Raw genomic sequence first — 22,715 nt, 5'->3', positions numbered from 1 at the left:
CTTCGGCTCAGGTCATGATCTCAGGTCCTGGGATCAAGCCCTGCATTGGGCTCTCTGCTCAGCAGGGAGCCTGCTTCCCCGCTCTCTCTGCCTGCCTCTCTGCCTACTTGTGATCTCTCTCTCTGTGTCAAATAAATAAATAAATAAAATATCAATCTCCTTCAGTCCTACAGTGGTCCCTGTCCAACCCTAGCCCTACCCTCACTGCTCTTGAGTTAGGACACCTCCACTCAAACCTGTAGCATATGCTACAAAATTCAGGTATAGTGAGAACTCCCCTCTAGAAAGCCTTCCCTTCACACGCACCCCCCCCAAAAAAAAGGCTGGTATGGGTAACCTGGTTCCACTTAGCTCACCTTCTGAGTTTTATATGTGTAGGGTCCTCTACCCCTCTCCTTTGGCAATTCACTGAGGGACCACGGACATAGAGAGGCCCTCCTTCAAGATGAAACTCAGAGGATTTCTGAGGGAAGCAGAACACAGAACAAAGCATGAGTACGTGAAAGGAAGAAAGGAAAAAAAAAAACAGACGCCTTTTAAAGTTTTTATTTCAAAAAATAAAGCCACAGTTTATTTCACATAAATATCTGGGGAAGGAAGGGGACAGGGATGTAGCGGGGGCTTGGCCCCTACCTCCTCTTCTCTTTCACACTGTATTGTAAAAGCAAAGGGGATGGCTAAGGAGAGAACAAGCAGAAGAAGCAGTCAGTGGGAACTTCTTACCCAAAACGCCCCCTCAGCCCATTGCTGCCCTGGGGACTGCCTTGCCCCCAGCTTACCTTGCCGAACCAGCGGGACAGCCATATCTGCTTCATGGTCATGTGATCTGGGAGAACTTCATTGTCAAAAAGGAGCTGTACCTAGGAGGGGAAATGGGGGCACAGCTTTACAAACTGCTCTCTTGGGGTGCCTGGGTGGCTCAGTGGGTTAAGCCTGCCTTCGGCTCAGGTCATGATTTCAGGGTCTTGGGATCGAGCCCCACATCGGGCTCTCTGCTCAGCAGGGAGCCTGCTTTCCCCTCTCTCTCTGCCTGCTTCTCTGCCTACTTGTGATCTCTTGCTCTGTCAAATAAATAAATAAAATTAAAAAAAAAACAAAAAACTGCTCTCTCATGTAGGTCAAGAACTACTATGGTATACTACAGATTCCATCCCTCCCTTTCAACCCCTTCCTTCCCCAAAAACCTACTGTAGAAATACTCACATGCTGGGGATTTAGCATTAAGCGGTGACACAGGACCCTCCGGAGATGACGAACTTCAGCTCTAACAGAACATCGGACGTATTTGTTCTGGGTACAGGGATGGAAGGCAAGAGGAAAGGTGTGTCAGGGAAGGGCCACAGGGAAGTGAGTGTCCTTAGAGAGGTCCTCCCCTCAGCCCCTCTCACCTGCAGGATGCTTTTATTCTTGTCTTTGCCAGAACTGGGGGAAACAGACACAAGTTAGGGAGTCTGATCCTTCCCAGTTCCCACCCAGCACTATGGTATACTCTATTCAAGGGAACAGACACTCCCTCACTGCAAGCCCCTCCCTGGTTCTGAGTCACTGACTGTTACTGCAGACAGTTCAGGACCTGCTCCTTACCTCAGCCGTTCCAGGCACAGGCTCAACTGCTCATCATAGCGATAGTAGTGGGCTTTTGAGTGGTCAAAGCTGCTGAAAGGGAGGCCGAGGTTGCTCAGGGCTGGCTCTAAGAAAGAGTAGTGAGGACAGTGGCACAGATTCCACATTCCTTTTCCCCCAGAGAGCAAAACTGGGCAAGAGGGATGTTCTGGGGGCTTTTTCTTACCCTCCTGCTGCCAAGGGACATACCTTCCCCACTGGGTTGGGTGACCCGGTCCAAGCCTCGGGACTGGTAGAATTCTCGAATCCGTTTCTCTTCACCTAGAAGGGAGGGGAGTGTGGGAAATACAGTATTAGCCCTCCCTCATACTTTGTCCCCATGACTGTCAACCTCTTTACCTATGTGATTCCCACCAAAGCCCTTGTCATCTCCAGCATCAGTCCTCTAGAGGCCCCTCAAAGTTAGGTTGGTCACTCACTGTCTTGTAACCCAGGCACTAGCTTGTACACGATGTCCTGCATGACCCGGTCCAGTTTGAGGTTCAGCAGTGGCTGTGTCTCGTGGATCTTGATGTTGCACATGGGGCAGTACTTACTGGTTTGGAGGTACTTCACAATACAACTCTTGCAGACTGCAGGAAGAAAAAAACAGACTCTTGGTCCCTCTGGGGATGGGGTTCGTGCGCTGGGTGGGGTGCCTGGGTGGTTGGGGCAGGCAGCCAGCAGTGTGGCAACCGGCTTGGTGGGGACTAGGGCCTGGAAGAACCAGCCAGGGTCCAGGGCACTCACACGTATGAAGACACTCTGTGATGGTGGTAGCATCCACGAAGTAGCCAGCGCACAGGCAGCACACGATGTGCTCATTCAGGTCTTTGATCTTTACTCGGACCTCCTCCTGCGGATCCACTCTCCGTCACCGATCACCCCCTCCAACCCCAATCATACGCCTTTCCAGCTCGGGAGATGCCTTTCAACAAACCCCACGGCCAAGTCTCGCACCCCGCGCGGTCCGCAAGGGATTAGTTCCCGGGAGCGGACACTCCCCCTCCGCCCAGCAGGGGGCTCCGCGCCCAGCGGGGGCTCTCTTCACTTGGACTCGCCCTACCTTCCTTTCCCAGGGGAGACTACACGACGTGGGCGGCACAATGCGCAAGCGTCCTAGCTCGGAGTTTGGCAACCCGACCGCAATCGCGCAGGCGCATTGGGCACCCTGTCTCTGCGCAGGCGCACTGGGCGCCAGGCCAGCCACCGCCCGTCCTCCAGCCGGCCCGAGTTCGCACCGCTAGCCGACCACAGCAGTAACCCTGCCGCCCCTGCACCTCGTTCCGTAGCGGGTCCATCTTGTACACTGACTGGAGCTGGTTCCGAAGCCTCATCGCGATCGCAATCTGGCCCCCCTGAGGAGACGCCATCTTAAAGGCTGATCCCGGCCTGCCACTTCCGGTGCCGCCTGCGGGGCGGGACTTGTCGCCCAGCAACGAGGGCTTAGGTCTTTTCGGATTCGCTGACCCTCTGTAAGGCCCCGCCCATGTCCCTTTCTCCCCGTGTGCTCACCTGAGCCCCACTGGCCCCTCCCCCTCCTCAATCCGTAATTAGGGAGGGGGGTTGTGGGGAGGGGGGGTCTTATCTCACAGACCTCTTGTAGTAATCATCACAATAGACCCTACCCTACCCCGGGACTAACTTTTGGAGCCAGCAAAAGACTGCCCCCTTCTATCCCAAAGGGCCCAGCGGTCTCCGCCCGCCGCCGATCAGGGTCGTCGATCTCCCGTCACCAGGACCCCGCTAGAGAAACCCCTCCTGGGTCCTTTCCTCGTACTGTAGCCGTCGTCGGCTGACGCGTCCACGTTACGGATCTTCATCCGGATGGCAGGCCTTCTCCAGGCTCTGCGGCGGGAGTTTCTGCGGGCTTTGCGGAGTCTCGGAGAGGGTAGCGGGGAGGGAGAGACCCTCAGGGACTTGGTGTAGCGATCTTATTCGCCCCCCCCCCTCTCCCCTGCCGCCGGGGCTTGTGGAGGGGAAGGGGGGGCAGACCCCGGTTAATGATGATGATTCAATCATCGGCGCCTGCGGAGGCCTGGGACAGACTAATGCAGAGCAGATGCCGAAGGAGGAGGGGAGGAGGATTGGGACACTACTGCACATAGACACGCCGGCACATAGACACGCCGAAGCAGCAAGAGACTGCAGTAGCATAGGCCCAGCCCCGTACTCAGGAGAAAATCTTAGGAGCTCTAGACCTTGTACACCGCGATCTCTGGGTACTTCCAGTGGGACTGAAAACCAAGGATAAGTTTACTGTGAAGTATTAACATCAGGTGTAGTTGGGACACTCAAGGGAGTAATCCCAGTGGAGACCACCGAGGGCGGTCTTTCTTTCTGGAAGAAGTGGGACTTTGTGTGGGCACAATTTAGAGAATAGGGTTGGAATGCATGGATAAGAAGTATGGTGGGAAAAGAGAAAAAGGCAGAGTGAAGGGCAATGACTGGAAAGACGGACAGGAAGAAGCCACGGCGTGGATTTGAGAGTAGTGATACAAGCAAGACCTCATGGAGCTGGGACTTTAGCCTAAGGGCAATAGGGAGCTAGCAGACATTTTTTTGAAGGGAGGGAGTTACCCTATGAAAGAAACATTTTTGCTCATTTATTTTTGAATAATTGGAGTGGATAAGCAGCAAGAAAATATGAGATGAGTGATTTTTAAATCAACCCCTTCTCACTACAACCACTACTTACTTACCTCCCTAGTCCAAGATCCCATCATCTGTCCTCTGAATGATTGATTGCAGTGGCTTCTGGCCGGCTTTCCTTGCTCCATGTTTCCATATGAATAAAAAGGATATAAGGAAAGTTTTTTGAGTTGATGGATGTGTTTGTTATCTTGATTGTGATGGCTTCATGTGTGTACACATACACTTTTATACACTTTAAACATGTACAGTTTATTGTATGTTAATTTACCCTAAGAAACTTATTTTAAAAAAGCATTATATTTTAAAATCAGGCATCTTGGGATGCCTGGGTGGCTCAGTTGGTTGAACAGCTGCCTTCGGCTCAGGTCATGATCCCAGCGTCCTGGGATCGAGTCCCACATCGGGCTCCTTGCTCCGCAGGGAGCCTGCTTCTCCCTCTGTCTCTGCCTGCCATTCTGTCTGCCTGTGCTCGCTCTCGCTCCCTCTCTCTGACAAATAAATAAAAAAATAAAATAAAATCAGGCATCTTTTCCTTAACCTAATAGCTTCCATTTTAAGACTAAAAGCCCAAGTCCTATAATGCTTCAAGGCCTTGCATGGTCTTTCCAGCTATATTAGACCCCTTACTGTTTGTTCCACAGATAACACCAAGATGTACTTGCATTATCACCAACTTGAAATGCTCAGATATCTAAACGATTCCTTTCTTCCTCCAGGCTGTTATTCTGTGAGGCCCTCTGTGATCACTTTAGATAAATCACAACCCCTGTCCTTTCACTTTCCCCCTTTATTTTGTTTTCTTCTTAGCATTTATTATTATTTAATATATATCTTGTGTTTTACCTGCCTCCCCCACTAGAATATAAGCTTTGTATGGCAGGGTTTTTTGTTTTTTTTTTTCTTCTGTTGTGTCTGCAGCTCTATTTCCAGTGCCTGGTGTGTGGTAGGAGTTCAATCAAAATTTTCTGGATGAGCAACTGAATAAATGTATTCTGTGGTAATGATGGCCTAGATTAGGTTCTATCAGTGGGAATGGGAAGAAAGGGCTGTATATAAGACATTTCAAAGGGAAGCATAGGAGGGAGTGAATGAGGAGCTTGGGAGGTGAACACCTCCTCTAGCCTGCTGGACTTTAAGGTGGCTGCAGTAAAGGCAGGTGGAGCTCACCAGAAGGTTAGGACAGAGGGTTGGAACACAACAAGTGTCAGAGCCAAGGATCAAGGTCCCAGAGTTTTCTGAGTGGATATAATAGATGGGACTATTAGAACAGATGAAATCTTCAGCAGATAATAGAGAGAGGGAAAGCTGAAATCTGAGCTCTCAGAATACTCAGTCTTCAGTGGAAAAAGTGAAGTCGGTGGGGAAAAAAATGTAAGCCTTGACTCCGGAAGCCTAAGATGTAAAATAAAACAGTATTACAGAAACCAAAAGGGATATTTCAAGAAATAGTTGGTAATCACCAGAGCAAAATATGTCGAGAAATCCTTGATAATAGACACCGGAGCTCTTTGAAAAAGAGTGTGGTAAAGCCAAGTTGTAGTGGATTAAAATAATAAAGGATGAGGGGCACCTGACTGGCTCAGTCAGTAGAGCCTGCTACACTCAACCTTGGGGTTGTGAGTTTGAGCCCCACACTGGGTGTAGAATTACCTTAAAATTAAAATTAAAAGAATAAATGGTGAGGAAGTAGAGGAAGTGGTTGTGTGGAGTACAAGGGAAAGGAAAAACATAATCTCTCTTGAAGAGTCAGGCAAAGATTTTTGGTCCAGGTAAAAAAGACCCAAGACAGTTGGGGGTAGGAAGGACTAAGCTAATGAGAGAAATGATGATACAGAAGTGGGGACCATCTCATGGGGAAGATACTGCACAAAAAGTAGAAAAGAAGGGACGTCACTGGAGCACAGGCTGGGGACATGCCTCTTCCTGTGAAGCTGCAAATTTGAAGGCCTAAAAACGAAGGTTGGGGACCACATGCACATAGGGGTCCTGTGCCTGGATGGAGGGGCCCTGACCTCCATCTTAGATATAAACTAGCAGGAACCACCTTTTCCAGGGAATCCAGATCAAAGAGTTGGAGACAAGCAGAGGAATTCCTAGGACTGTGGCTGACAGAATTGAATACTCTTTTTTCTTAAAAATAGGGCACTCATTTCTTTTTTTGTAACTCCCCAGAAGATGTGTATACATTACTGGGTTTGTGACCATTCTCCTCCAAGGGTCAGCTGGGCCATCTCTGGATGGCAGTGCCATCAGGGCTGACCTCAGAAGGCAGGGTGAACTGTCAGCAGGTATACAGGTCTTCCTTCCTCACTGATTCATTCAAAAAGGATTTATTCAGCCTGATTGCAGACACACTAGAGCCCAGCCTTTCCTCAGAAGTCCACGCATTGGAGTGGAGAAAAGGACTGACAGATTCTTAACCTGCAGGCCAGCATCTTTACTTACTTTGCTCTCTCCCTAGGCTCTCCGTTCTCATTCAGGGGATCCAGCCCAAGTGGCCTCTGGAAGTTTTCCCTGCCTGAACAGCATAAGTTTCATGGCCCCTAGTAGCCCCACTTCTCTACTGCTGAGAAAGGGTGCTTGGGCTTCTGTGAGGGACTAGGGGAGGTGATAATGTCTGTCTGTCTCACCAACCCATCAAGATAAAACACAGCTACCAAACTGGCGGGAGCCTCCTCTCCACCCCCACCCCTGGCCCTGCCTTCAGAAAGGGCTATTTGCAGGGTCAGAAAGAGCTGGGGAAATTGGATAGTGAAAGTGGACAAGAATTTGGGGAAGGAAGTCACATATTACTGATGCTGACTGCCTCCCTCTTCCATGGTTCACCCTCTTCAGACTGAGGCTTCTGAGAACTTTGAAGGAGGGGGTGGTGGCTTTAGTGGGGAGAGTCCATTCCCTTCGTTTTTTATCTTCCTGCCCAGATGCCCAAATACCACTCGCAGTTCCCCTGAGAGAAAAGACCCCCTCACCCTGCCTCAGGCGCAGGGCTGCAGCCCATCTGCTGGTGAGAAAGGAGGGGCAGTCTTTCCCAGGAGATCCTGGAGAAGCAACTGGAAGATCCGTGCACCGAGGGAGACCCATCTACTAGACTTGGAAGGCATTTCGGCTTACACGGGTAACAAGACGACTAGAGCTGAGCACCAGAGTGGGGTGGGGGCTAGGGGCTAGGGCTGACACAGCAGGGTGGGGTCCTTTGGCCACCACGTGTCCAAGGCAGGCCGAGCGGCTCATCCGTGCCCACCGTCTCGGAATGGTAGGAACAACCCCCCTCCCTGCGCCCAGTCTCACCGGCTCGGAGGCGCCAGGGCCCCCCCCGGGGCCGGGGCGGGCCGGGGAAGGTAATGTAATTCCGACCCAGCTAACCCGATTATGGCGGCCTGCACCGGGCCGGGCGGCGGCGGGGGCGGGTCTAAAGCGCAGGGGCCCGCCGGGCCCGGGTCCCATCCCGGGAAGGACGCAGAGTTCACACACTCCCAGCTCCTGGGTCCCCAGCCAGAGGTCACAAGGTCACGGAACGCCTTCAGTCTTTCCCCACCTCCCATCCCTGACACACTCCAGGCACAGTTTCTGGAGTTGGGTGGGTGAAGGGCCTGTGGAAAATGACGCGGCTGAGACCCACCGAAGGCTTCAGTGAGGACCCACGTGTCGCCTGTAGCGATTTTGTCCTCTCGCCTTTGAGGGGGAAGTGTTTGAGAATTGACTTCCTAGGCGCAGAATGGAGCGGCAGAGTCCCTCGTTGGTGGTCCCTTGTGGGGAGCGGAACGCCACCCCCAGGCTCTCATCCGCCTGACTTAGCCTGGGTTGAGCCAATGGTAGCTTTACACCGATTTCAGAAAATCGAAATTCTAAGAAACACAGGGCACTGGTTATTGGGGTTCGGGGAAGAAGGTAGGGCCCCTACGGCAGAGGCCGGGAGGTGCGCCAGGGTGGCTGGCCTGGAGTGGTTGCTCCCCGCCCTAGCCCACCAGACGCGCTCCGCCACCCCCTTCCCACACCTGTCCTCTTCCCGAGCCTCCAAATCGCCGGCGCCGTTCCCAACCGCTTCCCATCACAGCCAGGAAGCCACAACGAGATTTGGTCTTCGAGGGCACTTAGGCGGGGGCCACAACGAATCTGGGAGTCGGCAAGCAGGACCCATCGCGAGGCGAAAATTGGGGGCTGTGGGAGAAGACACCTGCGAGGAAGCCGGTGAGGCCGAGGAAGCCCAAAGGCGGAGGCCGGCGAGGATGGAGTTGCTGTGTGCATCACGCCTGACTCAGCGCGCAGTAGCCCTTGCTCCGGCCCCTCCCGTGCTGAGCCTGGTTCCTAACACCCTTGCCACCTCCCCCCTTATCCCCACCATCCCCGCCCGCCAGTCGTCCCGGCGTTTGGCTCAAACAGGCGTCTCTTTCCCTTTAACGGGTACGGCCCCGCCCCTGCCCTACCCCCAGCCCCCACTACCCACCCAGTGCTGATCTGTCAGTCACTGCCCCATCCCCAGCCGGCCAACCCTCTCCACCCCGGACTCGGGCAGAGGCCCTGGCAGCCCAGCGTCCATCTGCGCCTCAGGGACAGCAAGGCCCTCCTGGGGCCCCCGCCGGTCGCGCTTCCCCGGGATGCGAGTCCCTGCGCCGACGCCCGGCAGAGGCCGGCACGGGCGCGGCTACTCCCCGTGCACAGGGATGAAGCTGTCCCGGGGGCCCCGGAGACCCGCAGCGGCCAGCCCCGCGGGCCCCTGAGGCTGCCGCCCGGAGCGCTCCGCTACTGGGTTCCCAGAGTTGCCTGGGGCAACCTCCCCCACCGCCAAAACTCCTGTGGTCCTCCTTGACCCGGACCCATGGAGCCGGCGGTCCTGGCCTCGCACAACCTCCCGCACCACGAGCCAATCAGCTTTGGCATCGATCAGATCCTGAGCTGCCCGGAACCCCCCGGGAGCGGCCTAGGCCCCGGTCGCGCCGGCCAGGGCCATGGGGAGAGTGCACCGTTCTCGGGTGGATTTCACGCAACCTCAAGCTACGGTCCCGCGGGTTCGCTGGCCCCGCTACCTGGCAGCTCAGGCATGGGCCCAGGCGGCGTGATCCGTGTCCCGGCGCATCGTCCAATGCCAGTGCCTCCGCCCGCGGGAAGCGCGCCAGCAGTGCCTGGACCCTCGGGCTTGGGCGGAGCCGGGGGCCTAGCCGGACTCACCTTCCCTTGGATGGACAGCGGCCGCCGCTTTGCCAAGGACCGGCTCACGGGTGAGATTGCCCGACCCTCCAGCGTCCAGCCCCACATTGACCCCTTTTCCTCATCTTTGATCCTTCTGCTCCGACTCAAGTTCCCCGTACGCTCCCCGCCCGGATCGTCCCAGGGGATCCTCCCCCAACATGTTTCTCTTGGTCCTGATGCTCAGAGAGGCAATGGGGAGGGAGCTGCCGTCGATGTCCGCGCCCTCCTTTGCAGCCCACAGTCCACACTGCGGGTAGGGCAGGGTGAAGTTCCGGGGGCTGTCCCTTCCTCACCCAAGGGGGAGGGCCATTTCTTCCGAGGCCCTTTCTTGTCTGGAGGCCTTTGCTGGGATGGCACCCGGCTTCGGACACCTAGAAGGGCCGCCCTGAAAACCCTGCCCTGTTTCTCCTTCCTCCCCGTAGCTGCACTCTCGCCCTTCTCTGGGACGCGGCGCATAGGTCACCCCTACCAAAACCGGACCCCCCCGAAGCGGAAGAAGCCGCGCACGTCCTTCTCCCGCTCGCAGGTGCTGGAGCTGGAGCGGCGCTTCCTGCGCCAGAAGTACTTGGCCTCGGCGGAGAGGGCAGCGCTGGCTAAGGCCCTGCGCATGACCGACGCACAGGTCAAGACTTGGTTCCAGAACCGGCGCACCAAGTGGCGGTAAGGCTTGGGGCGAGCGAGGGCTCGCGGGAGGCGTCAAGTGGTGGCACGGCACGGCACGGCACGGCACGGCACGGCGCGGGGCTGGGTTGGAACCGCGGGCCCGGCCGGTGACGAGGCGCGGGGTGGGCGCGGGGTGGGCGCGGGGTAGGCGCGGGGTCGGCCAGGGCCGGCCTAGCTGACCCCGCGGTTCCGCTCGCCTAGGCGCCAGACGGCGGAGGAGCGCGAGGCGGAGCGGCACCGCGCCGGCCGGCTGCTCCTGCACCTACAACAGGATGCCCTACCGCGGCCTCTGCGGCCGCCGCTGCCCCCGGACCCACTCTGCCTGCACAACTCGTCGCTCTTCGCGCTGCAGAACCTGCAGCCCTGGGCCGAGGACAACAAGGTGGCTTCCGTGTCCGGGCTCGCCTCGGTGGTGTGAGCGACGCCTGCCCGAGCGGCCGAGAGCTCTCTAACGGACAGAGGCGCCGCGCGGAGTGCCCGGCCCAGGACCATGGAGCCCGCGGCTGACCACGCCGTGGTGCCGTGGTTCCGTGGTAGCGGAGCTGGTGAGGAGGAGCTGGCTTTGAGGCTGTCATCGAGGGCTCCACGGCCGCCGCGGGCTCCCAGGCTTGCGTTTCGAGGTTGTGCCGCGCCTTTAGTCGTGGCCTTTCCCGCCATTTCCCACTTAACTGCGGTCGCAAGGCAGATGGAACCCGAGGAGCCCAGAAGGCGGGACTTGCGGTATGGTAGCCAATGAGGTGAGGGGAGGGGGCGGACTGGCCAATGGGAGCTGCTCTCCCGAGGACTTTGGATTCTTCGGAGGGTGGGTTCAAGCTGGGGTTCTGGACCCACAGAGGAGCCTAACCGTGGTGCTGGGAAGGGACGGCAGCAGCGTCCCTTCAAAGGGCACCTTCCTTCAAAGGTGCGAAGGAAGGACAACAGTGACAGCGGAATCATGGAAGAGGAGCTAGAGGGCAAGGGTCTGACTGTGACAGGAACCAGAGGGTTATCCACACGGGGCATCTCATTCTTCAACTGTAAAATAATCGCTAAGGATAACTTTCTGACTTTGAACCTCATGTTGTGTGTGTTCAACCTGCTGACTCCCCTCCTCCTTGAGCCTCACAACATGCCTGGGTGGCAGGCAAGACGGATACTAATACACCCTACGAAGCAGAGAATCTGGGAACACTAATACAGCTCTAGTCTCCCGTGGGGACAGACGGGGAAACGGGGAGGCAGTGGATAAAATTAATGGACCCCGTGGAGTTAGGGTGAGCAGATTTTGGCAAAAAACTAGGACTATCCAAGAAGAAGCAAAGATTATTCCATGGTTGGAGATGTAGAGGCTGGGGAGAGAGATGGTGTTGTGGATAATGAAGGGGAAATTGAAATGTTAGAGCAAGATAACTACAGGCAAAACTGAACGCCAGACCTAAAAAGAATACATTCTGGAAAAGTGCTTTTGGGGCAGGTTGGGTGACATCCACATAGGATGGATATGGAGATAGATGGAATGATGAGAACAGATAGACTCTCCAAGGGAAGACACTCTGAGGAGTTCTGAGAATTAAATCTTTCTTTCCACCAATTTCTACAAACACATGTAAAATGTACAAGATGATGGAAAATATAAAAATTAATGATTTAAATGAAGAAAAGGGAAAGGAGTACTCAGCTGGGGGAAAAGGAAAGCATGATGTCTCTGAAGTTGTTAGAAAAGCTTCAGCATGCTGGTGGGCTAGGGGCTGCTGGGAAGCTTGTTGGTGGAAAATTGAAAGTTGGGGGATGGCTTCAATAGCCTTAAGGTTTAAGAAGGAGCTGGATCTAAGTTGTATGTGGAAAACAGGGAAGATTTTGTCTGATTTCTTATGGCACTCTCATTCTTCCTCCCCGGTAGGTGGGAGCAAGATAAAGGCAAGTAAGCTTGGGGAAGGGTGAGACCATCTGTACTCAAACTACACATTTTCTGGGTTAGTGACAGCCAGGTCATTTATACCGCAAAGGGTTGCCCACAGGTGGGGCCAGGCAAGAAGATGTTGCTGGAGGAGTTGGATGATACTGTGTCATCTCTAACTCATGGATCCTGTATGTGCTGCTGCAGAATCAAACTAAAATTTGGCACCACAGAGAAAGAACTTTTATAGATCAAAATGAAGTACACAAAGGTGGGTTTGGCATAAGTTGGGGGTTTGGGGGGTACATCAGTCATTCTCCAATAAATAGAAGAATGCTAAGGAAAGGGTCCAACCATATGTATACTGTGGCTTACCCAGTCTCCTCTATTCTCAGTCCACCATTTCTTGAGACTCGGGTTCTAGGATTTACATTTGACCCTAACCTTTGGTTGGCTACCTCAGTGCTAGCCTGAGAGAGGATCTAATGCCTTCAGATGAGCTCAGTTCCACTCCTTAGGCAGGTCATTGCAGGACACAGGCATCGCCAAACTCTCGGGTGGAGGAGGATTCACTCTCTACTGAAGAATCTGCCATTCCTTCTCTCAGCTGATTCAAGAGGTCTCTGCTCTCGCTGGGAGGCAAGTTACTCAGGAAGTATGGAGGGGCCAACTCTACCAGCCTGACAGAGAGAGTCACAATTAGATGATTTCTGTACCCTCTCTTATAATGCAGATTCTTAAACTTCTTCCCATTCCTTCCACAAACTCTGTGCCCTTGAATCATATGTCACTGCAGACTACTAAGATATCCTCTTCTTCTTAAGGCTCTCTAACTCCCCAGTCATAATTTTGGCCCCAAGAAGAGGAATAGGCAATGTAAGAGGGGCATCAGGGAACTCACATCTGTGGTTGAATCTCAGAAACAATGGAAAGGCAGTTGTCTTTGGAAATGGAGAAAGTGTGGTAAAGAACCCATGGCGGGGGTCTGGTTGGAGACCTGCGGCTTCGGTAGCAGCAGTATGGAGAGAGCTGGGCCACGTGCTTATGGGTCAGGAGCAGATAATTTCCAGTCCCATCTGTGTCTCGAGCCACCTCATTGAAAAGCAAAGACAGTGGAGGAGTAAGTGAGGGAGAAGAGGAAGGCAGTAGAAAAAAGAAAAGCGGTGGGGGTGGGGGGAGACTGAGAAAGAATTAGGAAGGGTAGTGAGAGTATTAAAAGTAAAGCACCATCTCTAGGTGTTAGAGTCCCTGCCATATGGCATTTCCCATAGGCCCCTATACCCCAACACCTCAAAGAAAAAGTTTCTCCTGGTTCTAAAAAATCTTTTGAACGGTCACCCAGACCCCTGTTTCAGAGGTGGCATATCAATTTTTGGTCCCCCTACTTTCTCCTCCTTTTATGACCTTTGCCCCAACTCTTTCCCCTAACCTTAAGGAAGTATCCCGACAGCAGTGCTTTCTGAAGGTCTGTGCGATTCTGCTCAGAGCCAAAGGCTGGCTGGGACAGTGGAAGTTCAATTTGTTGCATGAGTTCTAGGAGGTCACCTCGAAGTTTCTGGGCTTGGCACAATGCTGCCCAGTTTAGCCCCCGAGCCTGGCACCAAGCCTTGTCTGCTCCACCTACAAAAGGAAGGGAACAGCTTCAGCTGCAAAGAGTCCCCCAAGAGAACCCAGCTCTTGGCTGAAGGGCCTCCTCCTGGGCATGGAGATTTGCCAGCTGGTTGCACACCATTTCCCCTCTTTGGAAAATCTGGCATTTTTAAAGAAGATGCAGAGTGGGCTACTCACTCTGTATAAAGGCTTCGTACACCTGGATCAGAGAACTGTGATCACCATCTGTATGTTCCAGGGCCCGACGTAAGGCAGCTTCTTCTGCAGAGAGTGGAGGATGGGTGAACCCAGGAGCAGCTGGAGAAGAGGAGAGGAAGGTCGTTTTGGGGAATGAGAAAGGACAGCAGTACAGAAGGGTGAAAAGGTAGCAAGTGTCACTTTGGGAAGTTTATTCAAGATATTGACAACTTTCTAGGTGCTCTGCACTTTATTGGACATTGAGGATAAATAAATGAAAGACAATCTCTGCCCCAAATAACTTAGGGTCTGGTGAGAGAGATAAGCAAACCTGATCAGCACAACAGATGTGTGGGCCAATATTTGAAGTTCTTTTTTTTTTTTTTAAGATTTTGTTTATTTGTCAGAGAAAGAGAGAGTGCACAAGCAGGGGGAGTAGCCAGCAGAGGGAGAAGCAGGCTCCCCGCTGAGCAAGGAGCCTAGTGTGGGACTTGAAACCAGGATCCTAAGATCATGACTTGAGCGGAGGGCAGATGCTTAGCCAACTGAGCCACCCAGGCATTCCAATATTTGAAGTTTTGTTAGGAATTAGCTCAATAGAGAAGGGGCAGAGAGAATCTGAGCTGTGCACATGGCAAGGCACAGAAATTAGTAGTATGGCCTGTTGGAGACCTGCATGCACCTAGTATGGTTAGGGGGAATGGCATGTGAGGCAGACTGGCAGGAGAGAAAGCTGGAGAGGCAGGTATGGGCCAGGTCACGAGAGGCTGGATGTGCTGTGCCAATGAGTTTTACTCTGTCCAGAATATAGAGAATAGCTGTTGAAAAGAGTTTTGAGGGAAAAGATTCCAAGTGTTTAAAGTTTACTTGAAAACATAGGAGGCTAAAGGGATCCATGCTGAGTGGTGGTGAGGATCTAACACTGGCATTGCTAGTGAGTGTTGAGACAAATAGATGAATTTTAAAAACATTTCGGAGATAAAAATGAAAGAACCTGGGGAAAGATTAGTCTAGGATAATGGTAGTGGAGCTGCAGAGAGGATGGCATGATTTGGTGGTGGTGGAGAGCAAACAGTTTAAGCAAGTGCTTGACTTCGGTTCCTGGCTGGGGCACTGTGGCCAGTTCTGATAGAAATGTCCATTAGGCATGGGATATATAAACCTAAGATTCAGAAAAATGGTACTGGCAGGGAGGTAGAAGGATTGGACATTTTAGGTGTAAAGATGGCTGTGCACGAACTTGCTCAGAGAGCTCAAGGAATGAGAAGGCAAAAGGTGCAAGGATGGAACTCTGAGACCCGATTTACAGTGGAGGAGCAGAGGACAAAGAGCCAGGGAAGAGAGGAAGGGAACTGCTGGACAGCCAGAGAAGCAGGATTAAAACCTGGTGGAGCGAGTCACAGAGGTTTAGGGAAGCAGCAGTTCCTTTGTTCGTTCGTTCCTCCCTCCCTCCCTCCCTTCTTTCTTTTTAAGATTTTATTTATTTATTTGACAGAGACATCGAGAGAGGGAACACAAACTGGGGGAGTGGGAGAGGGAGAAACAGACTTCCCGCTGAGCAGGGAGTCTGATGCGGGGGCTCGATCCCAGGACCCCAGGCTCATGACCTGAGACAAAGGCAGATGCTTAGCATCGAGCCACCTAGGTGCTGAGGGGGTAGTTTCAAGGCAGGAGTGGTTGGCATTTTCAAGTGTTAGAAGGTCATAAGGAATAAGGACTCAGAAGTATTCAGGGGGTTCAGCCTCCGTGGGGTGGGGGACATCCTGGCTGAGCTGTGAGATTTGTCAGTGCTGCATGCCGAAGGCTGTGATGCAGTGGGCGGGGACACCCCGGGGCCTGGGGTAGAGATGATTCTGTATAGTTGCAGGGGAGTAGAGGGTGGAGGGAGAGGAGTGTGGAGGTCTAGTAATAACAGGAGAGATTAACGCACCTTGGGGGCAAGAACCAGCGTTGGGAGGAGGCTAAGGACATGGGAGAGGGCTAAATGGTTAGGGCTGGTTTTGTGGGCACTGCAAGGGAAGCAGAGGGGCAAGAGCTGCCATTTGGGGCCAGAACACCAGAAAGGGCTGAGAAGGGCTGAAGTGGCGGCAGGAGTTAGAGAAGTGATTCATACCAGTGAGCATGGCAGCGAGGGTGAGCATCTCGTCTACACAGTTAAACTCGCAAGAGGCCAGCAGGGCTTTGGCCAGCTCCGGGGGCAGTGGGAACTCTGACAGGATGACTCCCAGGTCTGACAGGTTCCCATCATCATCCAGGGCTGCCAGGTAGTCCAGGTCTTCCAGGGCCTGCATCAGGGCTTCTGGAGCTGGTAAGGAAAGAGGGCTGAGCGGGCAGTGAGTATTGGAGCCTGGAGGTCAGACAGCAGGACCTGGGGGGTGGGTGCTCACCAGGCTGGTCCAGGAAGTGACACTCCCCAGGCTCTGCTATCTGTCTCCTCTTTAGAAGTAACACCACGGGGCTCAGATTCACCTCACATATCCTGGCTGTGGGCAGCAGAGGCGCCTCTAGTTCTAGGAAGGACTTAGGGTACAGGCAGAGGCAGGACCCTGAGGGGAGAAAGACCTGGGAAAGAAGGCCACTGCAGGTTTCTTGGGTTTGCGTGTGGGGATTCTTTTCATGTTTGATCTCAGTAGGGCAAAGGCTCTTACCTGGTGGGACCCCTTTTGCCCGCAGTCTTCTTGCCTCTGCCTGACACTTGCTGATTGGTCTCAACACTTGGGATTCTGCTCGAATCTGAGGATTGTACACCTGTCACCGCCCCCCCAACCAAGGCCAAGACAGATCAGAGTGGGCCACTTCTATCCTCAGCCCCCACATCCCCTCATCTCTCTCACTCACACTTCGGAGCTCCAGTCCTGAGTCAATGACATGTCGGATGGAAGGGAGGGAGAAGGAGAAGTCAGCCAGCCAGTGAGTGACCACGACTTTTCGGGCACCCAAGTCTGTGTCCTCGTATGCAGCCTGAACGGCTGGGCCACATCCGGGGTGAAGGGGCAGCACTCGTGGTGGAGGCCCCCTGAGAGCCAAGGGCCCCACCTCCCTGGACAAGGATTCACAGCACAGCAAAATTTCCTGAAGGGAGGGGTGGGGCATTAAGGCAGTTCTCACCTTTTAGGTGACAAACCCCTTTGAAAAAAAACAATGAAAGCTATGGCTTTTCATTCTGGAAAAATGCACATAAAGTTGTCAAAATTTTAGGAATTCACTGAGCCATAGTCTCTGTGTTAGATGGGTGGTAGACCTCCTTACTGCCAAATCCTTCAGTTTTTCCTAAGGACTCCAACATAGTAAATACTACAACTTCAGTGTTCCTAATAAGCATTGCTCCAACTCCCCCAGGAAAGGAAGGCAGCAAATGTGAGGACCTCCTTCTGCAGCCCATTTTTACCTCCTCACTGGGTAGGTACACCAGCACATCTCCTGGAGCCTCCTTCGTACACAATTCAATCACAGCTTGGCAGGCAGCTTCCACTCGATCAGTAGGGACAGTGTCCCTGTATACAGGTGTGGGACACGTGCCAGGCCGTCTGGGTACATGCACAGTAGGAGGGTTGCCCCAGAAGGCTTGGAGCTTGGGTTCAAGGGCAGGGTCAGTAACCACAACCACTCTCGAGTCCCCTGGAAGGTTTCCCAGCCTGGCATTTTGCAGCAGCCCCTGGAGCAAGTCCGAGGCCACTGACCGCTCCTGGGCCTCATCCAGCACCAGCACGCCCCACGCTCCTGTGCCCCGGGTTGAGGCTACCTCCTGCAGAAGCAGCCCGTCCCAGCAGAACCTGTTGACATTGGCAGTAGGCAGAGGAGTCAGGGTGGACACCGAACAGCTTCAGAAGCCCAGGGGAATATCTGCCCCGGGGGGGCGGAGGGGGCGTAGATTTTGATAGCAAGGTCAGAAAAAAAGAACTTGTGAACCTGTATTGAGACCCCCGACCTCACTGATGATGCCTTTTTCAAAAGCTGTACTCCAGTTGGGCAGGTGAGGGCCCCCGACTGGGGTTAAGGGCTTAATTCAGCATTGTATTGTGCATGATCTAAAGGGTAACATGGGCTGAGGGAGCACTGAATGAGGTGTCAGAGGTCTGGGCTTGTTTCTACTGTGTGAGGAAAATCAGATTTGGGTCAGGCCTGCCAAGAGGCCTCACCTGAGCAGGGTGTCTGGCCCCGTGCAGTCCTCTTGGGGAATGCTGTATCCAACCTCATGACCCAGGGTTAGGTCCATCTCATCGGCAACCCGCATGGCCAGGCTCAGGGCTGCCAGAGGGTGGGGCTGAGTGACAGTCACTCGGCCTTCCTGGAACCCCCTGGCCAGTGCAAACTCTGCACACCACTGAGGGATCTGGGGTAGGAACAGGAAAGGACAAGCAGTCAGGGAGATGCTGGACTTCAGTCAGAAGTACAGGGGGACCTATGGCCATTCTCATTTGGGGAGTCCTGTGGTCCTTCAACAGCCCCCTGGGCTTTGACCACTCCCCTGGAACTCCAAGCAGCCCAATCCCCACCTTGCTAGGGGAAGGACCAGTTCTCTAGTCCCTCCCTTTGTCTACTCCCAGAATCTCCCCCCACCTGGGTGCTCTTGCCAGAGCCAGGCTCTCCAGACACCAGCACCACTCCACCGGGGCTACTCTCCAACTGCTCCAAGAAGATAAAGCGAGAAGCCCAGATGGGTAAGGCTCGGCGCTGCTCAAGCAGCTCGTAGTAGCGGGAAGAAAATGGGAGCCCGTCAAAGGGGTTCACAGCCAATTCAGACTCCCCGGGATTTGGGCCAGACTCTTCTGCCAGCCCAAGACGCTGAGAGGCCATGGTAGCTGACTGGTAGTACCTACAGAAGGCAGGGCAGTGATTAAGGCCTTGCATTAGATGACTGACACCAATTTCCCACCCTTGATCTCTAACCTGTACCCTCAGGTGGTAATGCGCTGGGGTCCATCCTTCCCAGCATTTCTTGCCTGCCAGGAAACAGTGGAGCCTTGAGTCTGAAAGTGAGGGATGATCAGAAGTGGACTATTAACCTGTTAGGTAGTAAAAATCCTGTGACTAACACAGGGGGCCTCCAGGGCAGCAGGAATTAGGGTAACCTGTGAGAGGTCCTGAGGGAAAAAGCCTAAAGAGATAAAGAATAGGAGAAGGGAGAGGGTAGGAACCGGGGAGCAGGGCCACAAGGATCCTGGATTCAAACCTGCTTGCAGCTCTGAGACGTGTCACAACGGCAGCCAGGTCCAGACCCACCCAGCCAGTCACCACCAACACAGACCCGAGTGAAGTACAAAGGTAAATTCCGGCTTCGCCCTGGGGCTTGGCTTAAATAGGAATCCTTAAGCCTGGTTTTGGGGTGTGGCCATTTGCTCCACCTTCTTTAATGTCAGAAGCCTATGGAAAACAGGTTCCAGATCCCACGCCCAGCATGTGTATGCTATAGTGTACATTGTGTGTGTTTGTGAAAGGCATCTTGGGACGTGTAGTTTTGCAGCTGTGTCTTCACAAAACTGGACTGAACACTCATGCTAGGGTCCAGCTGCTGCTGGTCTTCAGTTCAGTTACACTTCCACAGTATCACTCATGTCTTGACACGAAGGGGTGATTTCAACCACTTCTCACAAACCCACAAAGGGGCTCTCACCGCTGTTCCCCGCCAACCAGGGGGAAAGGAACCTGCTCAGTGGGCTTTTGAGCCCCAGAGAGGCAACAGAGACTTGAGTGAAAACCCTGAATTTAATGTGATTTTGCGGGGAGCCCCATCCCTCCCTTTTTACCACCCACCCTTCCAGCCAGTTGTAAGTTGGGTGAGGGCTGCCCCCAGTCTCCGTCCTGCGGCTCTGGGTGCCATCCTGTGCTCAGTCAGCCTCCTGGGCCTGTCTCTCTGTGAATCTCCTGCGAGACATAGGAAGAAGACATTGTGTGGGCTTTGCCACATTAGCCCTATGATTAGCTCTCTTCTCCAGCCTGCCCCTTCCTACCCACTGTCCTCTAAGCCCCTCACCTTCTAGCATATTCATAGAGTGCCTGCTTGCGCTCCTGTAGGCTCTCCTGCCGGGCCCAGGAGGACTTGGCAAATGTGAGGGCTGTGGGCTGAGGGGTCACCGGGCCAGAGCTGGGGAACTGAGGTGATCACAATGTCAGAGGGCTTGCGAAGTCATCATCATTAAACACGCATCGAACGCCTACTTTGCAAGAGAGGCACTGTGCTAGGGTCTCAGGATCAAAAGAGACATCAAGGATAGGGAGTACGTAGACTGCCCATCCCAGCCCTAGTCCTGGACCTAACCATTTCCTGGGTCTCACCTTGGGGGCGGAGGCTGTGGGAAGGGACTGGGTCCCTTCAGTGATATCTTCAGGCATGAACGCTACAGCTCCCTCAAGCAGATTAGTGATGGTCAAGTCTACACAGCCAGTTCTGGCTGGGGAGAAGGGAAGAGAGAAGAAGGGAGTCTGTTTTCCTGCTCACCTTCTCCCCTCACCACCCACTTTTCCTCTCTGCATCTGTCTCCTGTGTGAGGCTACCCTTTCCCATACCCAGGTCTCTCTGGATGACGCCCAGTGGCACATGGGGTAAAACCTCCTTGACTCTCTGAGCCAGAGTTGCCAGCTGCACATCAGGAGAAGGGCCAGGGGAGGGAGGGAAAGAAGACTGGGCTGCAAAAAAGAAATCCGAAACATGGTGAGTGGAGAACTGGGAGAAAGGTGAGACTAACTAGCACAGGAACAGGAAGGGAATCACAACAGGCTGAGAAAACCCAAACAACTTTGTGTTCAGAGACTACACACCTGACTGAGGGCGCAATCTGGGGTGTCTTTGTCGTTTCATGTGCTCTGCTTTGTCTGCTGGAGTGAGTCGTGTCCCTGTCTGGCCCAATTCTTTGGCCACCAGCTAGGGAGAATTGGAAGGTTGGAACTGTCAAGGTCTCAAGACTTCTTCCCCCTACTCTTAAAGAAAAACCCCACCTCCACCCTGCCTGTGTACCCTACCACCTGTTGTACACGGAGGGCAAACTCCTCATTCCCCTCCCCCAGCTGGCGATGAACAGGAGGGAGCCACCTGCAAAAAACAACAACAACAAAAAAGACAAAACAAACCAGGACCATGTTGTGCATGCCTGGGGTAGAGGCTGTCACCCTCTCCCCACTTTGATACTTCTTCTCATGTAACAGTTGTAATCAGAGTGGGAAAACAATACACGCTTTGTATTGCCTCTGTGATAGAACCTTGAAACTAAGATCTGCAAACCTCCCTGACCTTGAGGTGAGCTTCTCCCAGCCACCAAAAAGTGAAGACAGTTAATACCTTACTTGATACACCGTGAAAGGAACGAAAAGTGACCACAGCAGTTCTGAGACCCAGGAGGCATCGGACACCGTCTGAAGGGAGGGTATGAAGTGCGGTCTAAGCCTGGGCCAGGAGTGGGAAACTTACCCTCCAAGCCCCAGAGATTTCCTGTCCAACACACACTCACCACAGAGACTAGGGGTCTCTGGACTCGCAGGGTAAGAGGTTGTACCACATCCTGAATAGAAAATGGCCAGGAACTGGAAGATGGAAGAGAGAATAGGATGGGATTCCAGCCAGCCGGTCAGCACCTGACTCAGAACAGAAAACTGTCAAACTGTACGAGTAGATAAATGAGGAATAAAGAGGTACAAGCGGGGAAAAACTAAAAGCGAACAGAAATCAACTAAGAGGGAAGAGGTAGGGCTGAAAATTGTGAAAACTCAAGGACCCCCAAGCTTCACCACCTACCCAGCTGGAGACCGATACCTGTGCTCACCCACCTGAAGCGCAGGAGCCCCTCCCGGCCATTGGTGGCCTCTTCCTCAGGGAACAGCAGCAGAGGGGTGGGGGGAACCCTCGTGGAAGCACAGAATCTCTTGAGTGACTCCACCAACTCCCCCCGCCCATCCATCTCCATGAAGCCTCGAGACCAGCACACAAAACTTGGGGGACTATTGAGTAGAGGCTGGGAAATGACAAGAGAGAAGGCAAGAAAAGAACATTGGGAAGTGAGAAAATAAACTGACATGTGGGGGTAGAGAAGTGGAATCAGGGTTAAGACTCAGTATTTTGTGGTCCCCAAGGGAAACGCGGCGGGCAAAGGGGAGCCTCAGGCTGGGTCCCAGGGAACCGCCCCGTGGAGCTCTCGGCTTCGCCCCCACTCACGGTGCTACAGCTGGTGAGCAAGTTGACTATGTTATGGTCGAAAGGCGTCACATGGTTGGAAATGAGGACCCTGACGCGGTGATCCCGGAGTCCGGAGTCCTCCTGCCGGGCCACGAGCCCCAGCACCGCACACATGGTCCGCACCACGAACCTTGGGAAGCAGGCAGTGGTGATTTGACGGCCTCGGGCCGGGCCCAGCCCAGACACTCCCGAAACCCCGGGGTCCTTACCTACGAAGGACACTGTCTGGCAGAGCGCAGCTGACCAGGAAGACGTGGATCCCAAGAAAGAGGCGCAAGACGAGAAGGCAGAATCCGACTGGAGCGTAGAGCAGCAGCGCGAGGAGCAGGAAGCCGTCACCCGGGAGCCTGGGGGCGAAAGGCGAGGTGATCGGGCGCCGAAGGCCGAGTGGACGCGGGAGCCGGCCTCTTTCCGCCAGGGCTCTTACCGGTGCGAGTCAAAGAGCCGCTCCGGCCCCAGCGCGGGGGAAGGATCCATAGCTGCTGCCTTAGGACCGTCCGGCCGCCGCCGCCGCCGCCATCTTCGCGCCCCGCCGCAGGGGCTCCTGGGAAGGCGGAGTCTTCGGGCATCCGCCCAGGGTGCCGGCACCCGAAGTCTGGAGGCGCCCCGGAAGGGTTAGCGGTCCCAGCATGCCTCGCGGGCCCTTGGGCCACCTCATAACTCGTGTCCCGCGGGGACCACAATTCCCGGCATTCGCGCGGCGGGGCGGAGTCGGCCTCCTGGAATCCTGGGTCCGGCGTGCACTTCTGGAGGACTTCAGGTACCGGCGTGCCCCGC

The 22,715-nt window shown here is 54.1% G+C and overlaps 4 protein-coding genes and 1 long non-coding RNA gene across 13 annotated transcripts; 2 read left to right on the top strand and 3 right to left on the bottom strand.

Moving 5' to 3' along the window:
• Positions 1-530: 530 nt before the first annotated feature.
• Positions 531-3,066, bottom strand: PCGF1 (polycomb group ring finger 1). The gene is made up of 9 exons (XM_059405771.1): positions 2,883-3,066; positions 2,353-2,458; positions 2,043-2,195; positions 1,813-1,884; positions 1,585-1,690; positions 1,389-1,422; positions 1,204-1,290; positions 780-860; positions 531-677 (listed from the first exon to the last, which is right to left on the bottom strand). Exons 1-9 carry the CDS (start codon positions 2,973-2,975, stop codon positions 630-632), a joined length of 780 nt encoding a protein of 259 aa, XP_059261754.1. The 5' UTR covers positions 2,976-3,066; the 3' UTR covers positions 531-629.
• On the top strand, positions 2,988-4,428 carry LOC132021426 (uncharacterized). Its single transcript, XR_009405323.1, has 2 exons — positions 2,988-3,077; positions 3,288-4,428. It is a non-coding gene; the product is annotated as an uncharacterized LOC132021426 (long non-coding RNA).
• A 4,317-nt stretch (positions 4,429-8,745) lies between these two features.
• Positions 8,746-10,610, top strand: TLX2 (T cell leukemia homeobox 2). The gene is made up of 3 exons (XM_059405769.1): positions 8,746-9,473; positions 9,867-10,104; positions 10,309-10,610. The coding sequence occupies exons 1-3, from the start codon at positions 9,074-9,076 to the stop codon at positions 10,523-10,525; spliced, it is 855 nt and encodes a 284-aa protein (XP_059261752.1). The 5' UTR covers positions 8,746-9,073; the 3' UTR covers positions 10,526-10,610.
• A 1,601-nt stretch (positions 10,611-12,211) lies between these two features.
• Positions 12,212-19,367, bottom strand: DQX1 (DEAQ-box RNA dependent ATPase 1). 6 transcript variants are annotated; one of them, XM_059405747.1, is made up of 11 exons: positions 18,332-19,367; positions 17,911-18,104; positions 17,160-17,544; positions 16,610-16,843; positions 16,420-16,519; positions 16,159-16,317; positions 15,885-16,076; positions 13,772-13,891; positions 13,413-13,603; positions 12,885-13,075; positions 12,212-12,663 (listed from the first exon to the last, which is right to left on the bottom strand). In XM_059405747.1, the coding sequence occupies exons 1-11, from the start codon at positions 18,620-18,622 to the stop codon at positions 12,507-12,509; spliced, it is 2,214 nt and encodes a 737-aa protein (XP_059261730.1). In that variant the 5' UTR covers positions 18,623-19,367; the 3' UTR covers positions 12,212-12,506. The 6 variants fall into 6 exon arrangements, with proteins under 6 accessions (XP_059261730.1, XP_059261728.1, XP_059261729.1 ...); XM_059405745.1 differs by having other exon boundaries at positions 16,159-16,519; positions 18,332-18,587; positions 18,662-19,367; XM_059405746.1 differs by having other exon boundaries at positions 16,159-16,519; positions 18,332-18,587; positions 18,945-19,367.
• A 91-nt stretch (positions 19,368-19,458) lies between these two features.
• AUP1 (AUP1 lipid droplet regulating VLDL assembly factor) lies at positions 19,459-22,637 on the bottom strand. Of its 4 annotated transcripts, XM_059405768.1 has the most exons (12): positions 22,366-22,541; positions 22,148-22,285; positions 21,918-22,068; positions 21,533-21,717; positions 21,217-21,289; positions 21,048-21,121; positions 20,735-20,801; positions 20,531-20,633; positions 20,279-20,398; positions 20,048-20,163; positions 19,746-19,864; positions 19,459-19,636 (listed from the first exon to the last, which is right to left on the bottom strand). In XM_059405768.1, exons 1-12 carry the CDS (start codon positions 22,413-22,415, stop codon positions 19,600-19,602), a joined length of 1,233 nt encoding a protein of 410 aa, XP_059261751.1. In that variant the 5' UTR covers positions 22,416-22,541; the 3' UTR covers positions 19,459-19,599. The 4 variants fall into 4 exon arrangements, with proteins under 4 accessions (XP_059261751.1, XP_059261750.1, XP_059261749.1 ...); XM_059405767.1 differs by having other exon boundaries at positions 21,918-22,285; positions 22,366-22,637; XM_059405766.1 differs by lacking the exon at positions 20,279-20,398 and having other exon boundaries at positions 22,366-22,504.
• Positions 22,638-22,715: the final 78 nt, after the last annotated feature.

Source organism: Mustela nigripes, chromosome 7 (assembly GCF_022355385.1).
Source record: "Mustela nigripes isolate SB6536 chromosome 7, MUSNIG.SB6536, whole genome shotgun sequence".
In the NCBI taxonomy this organism is placed as follows: Eukaryota; Metazoa; Chordata; class Mammalia; order Carnivora; family Mustelidae; genus Mustela; species Mustela nigripes.
This window is presented reverse-complemented; position numbering and strand designations above follow the sequence as displayed.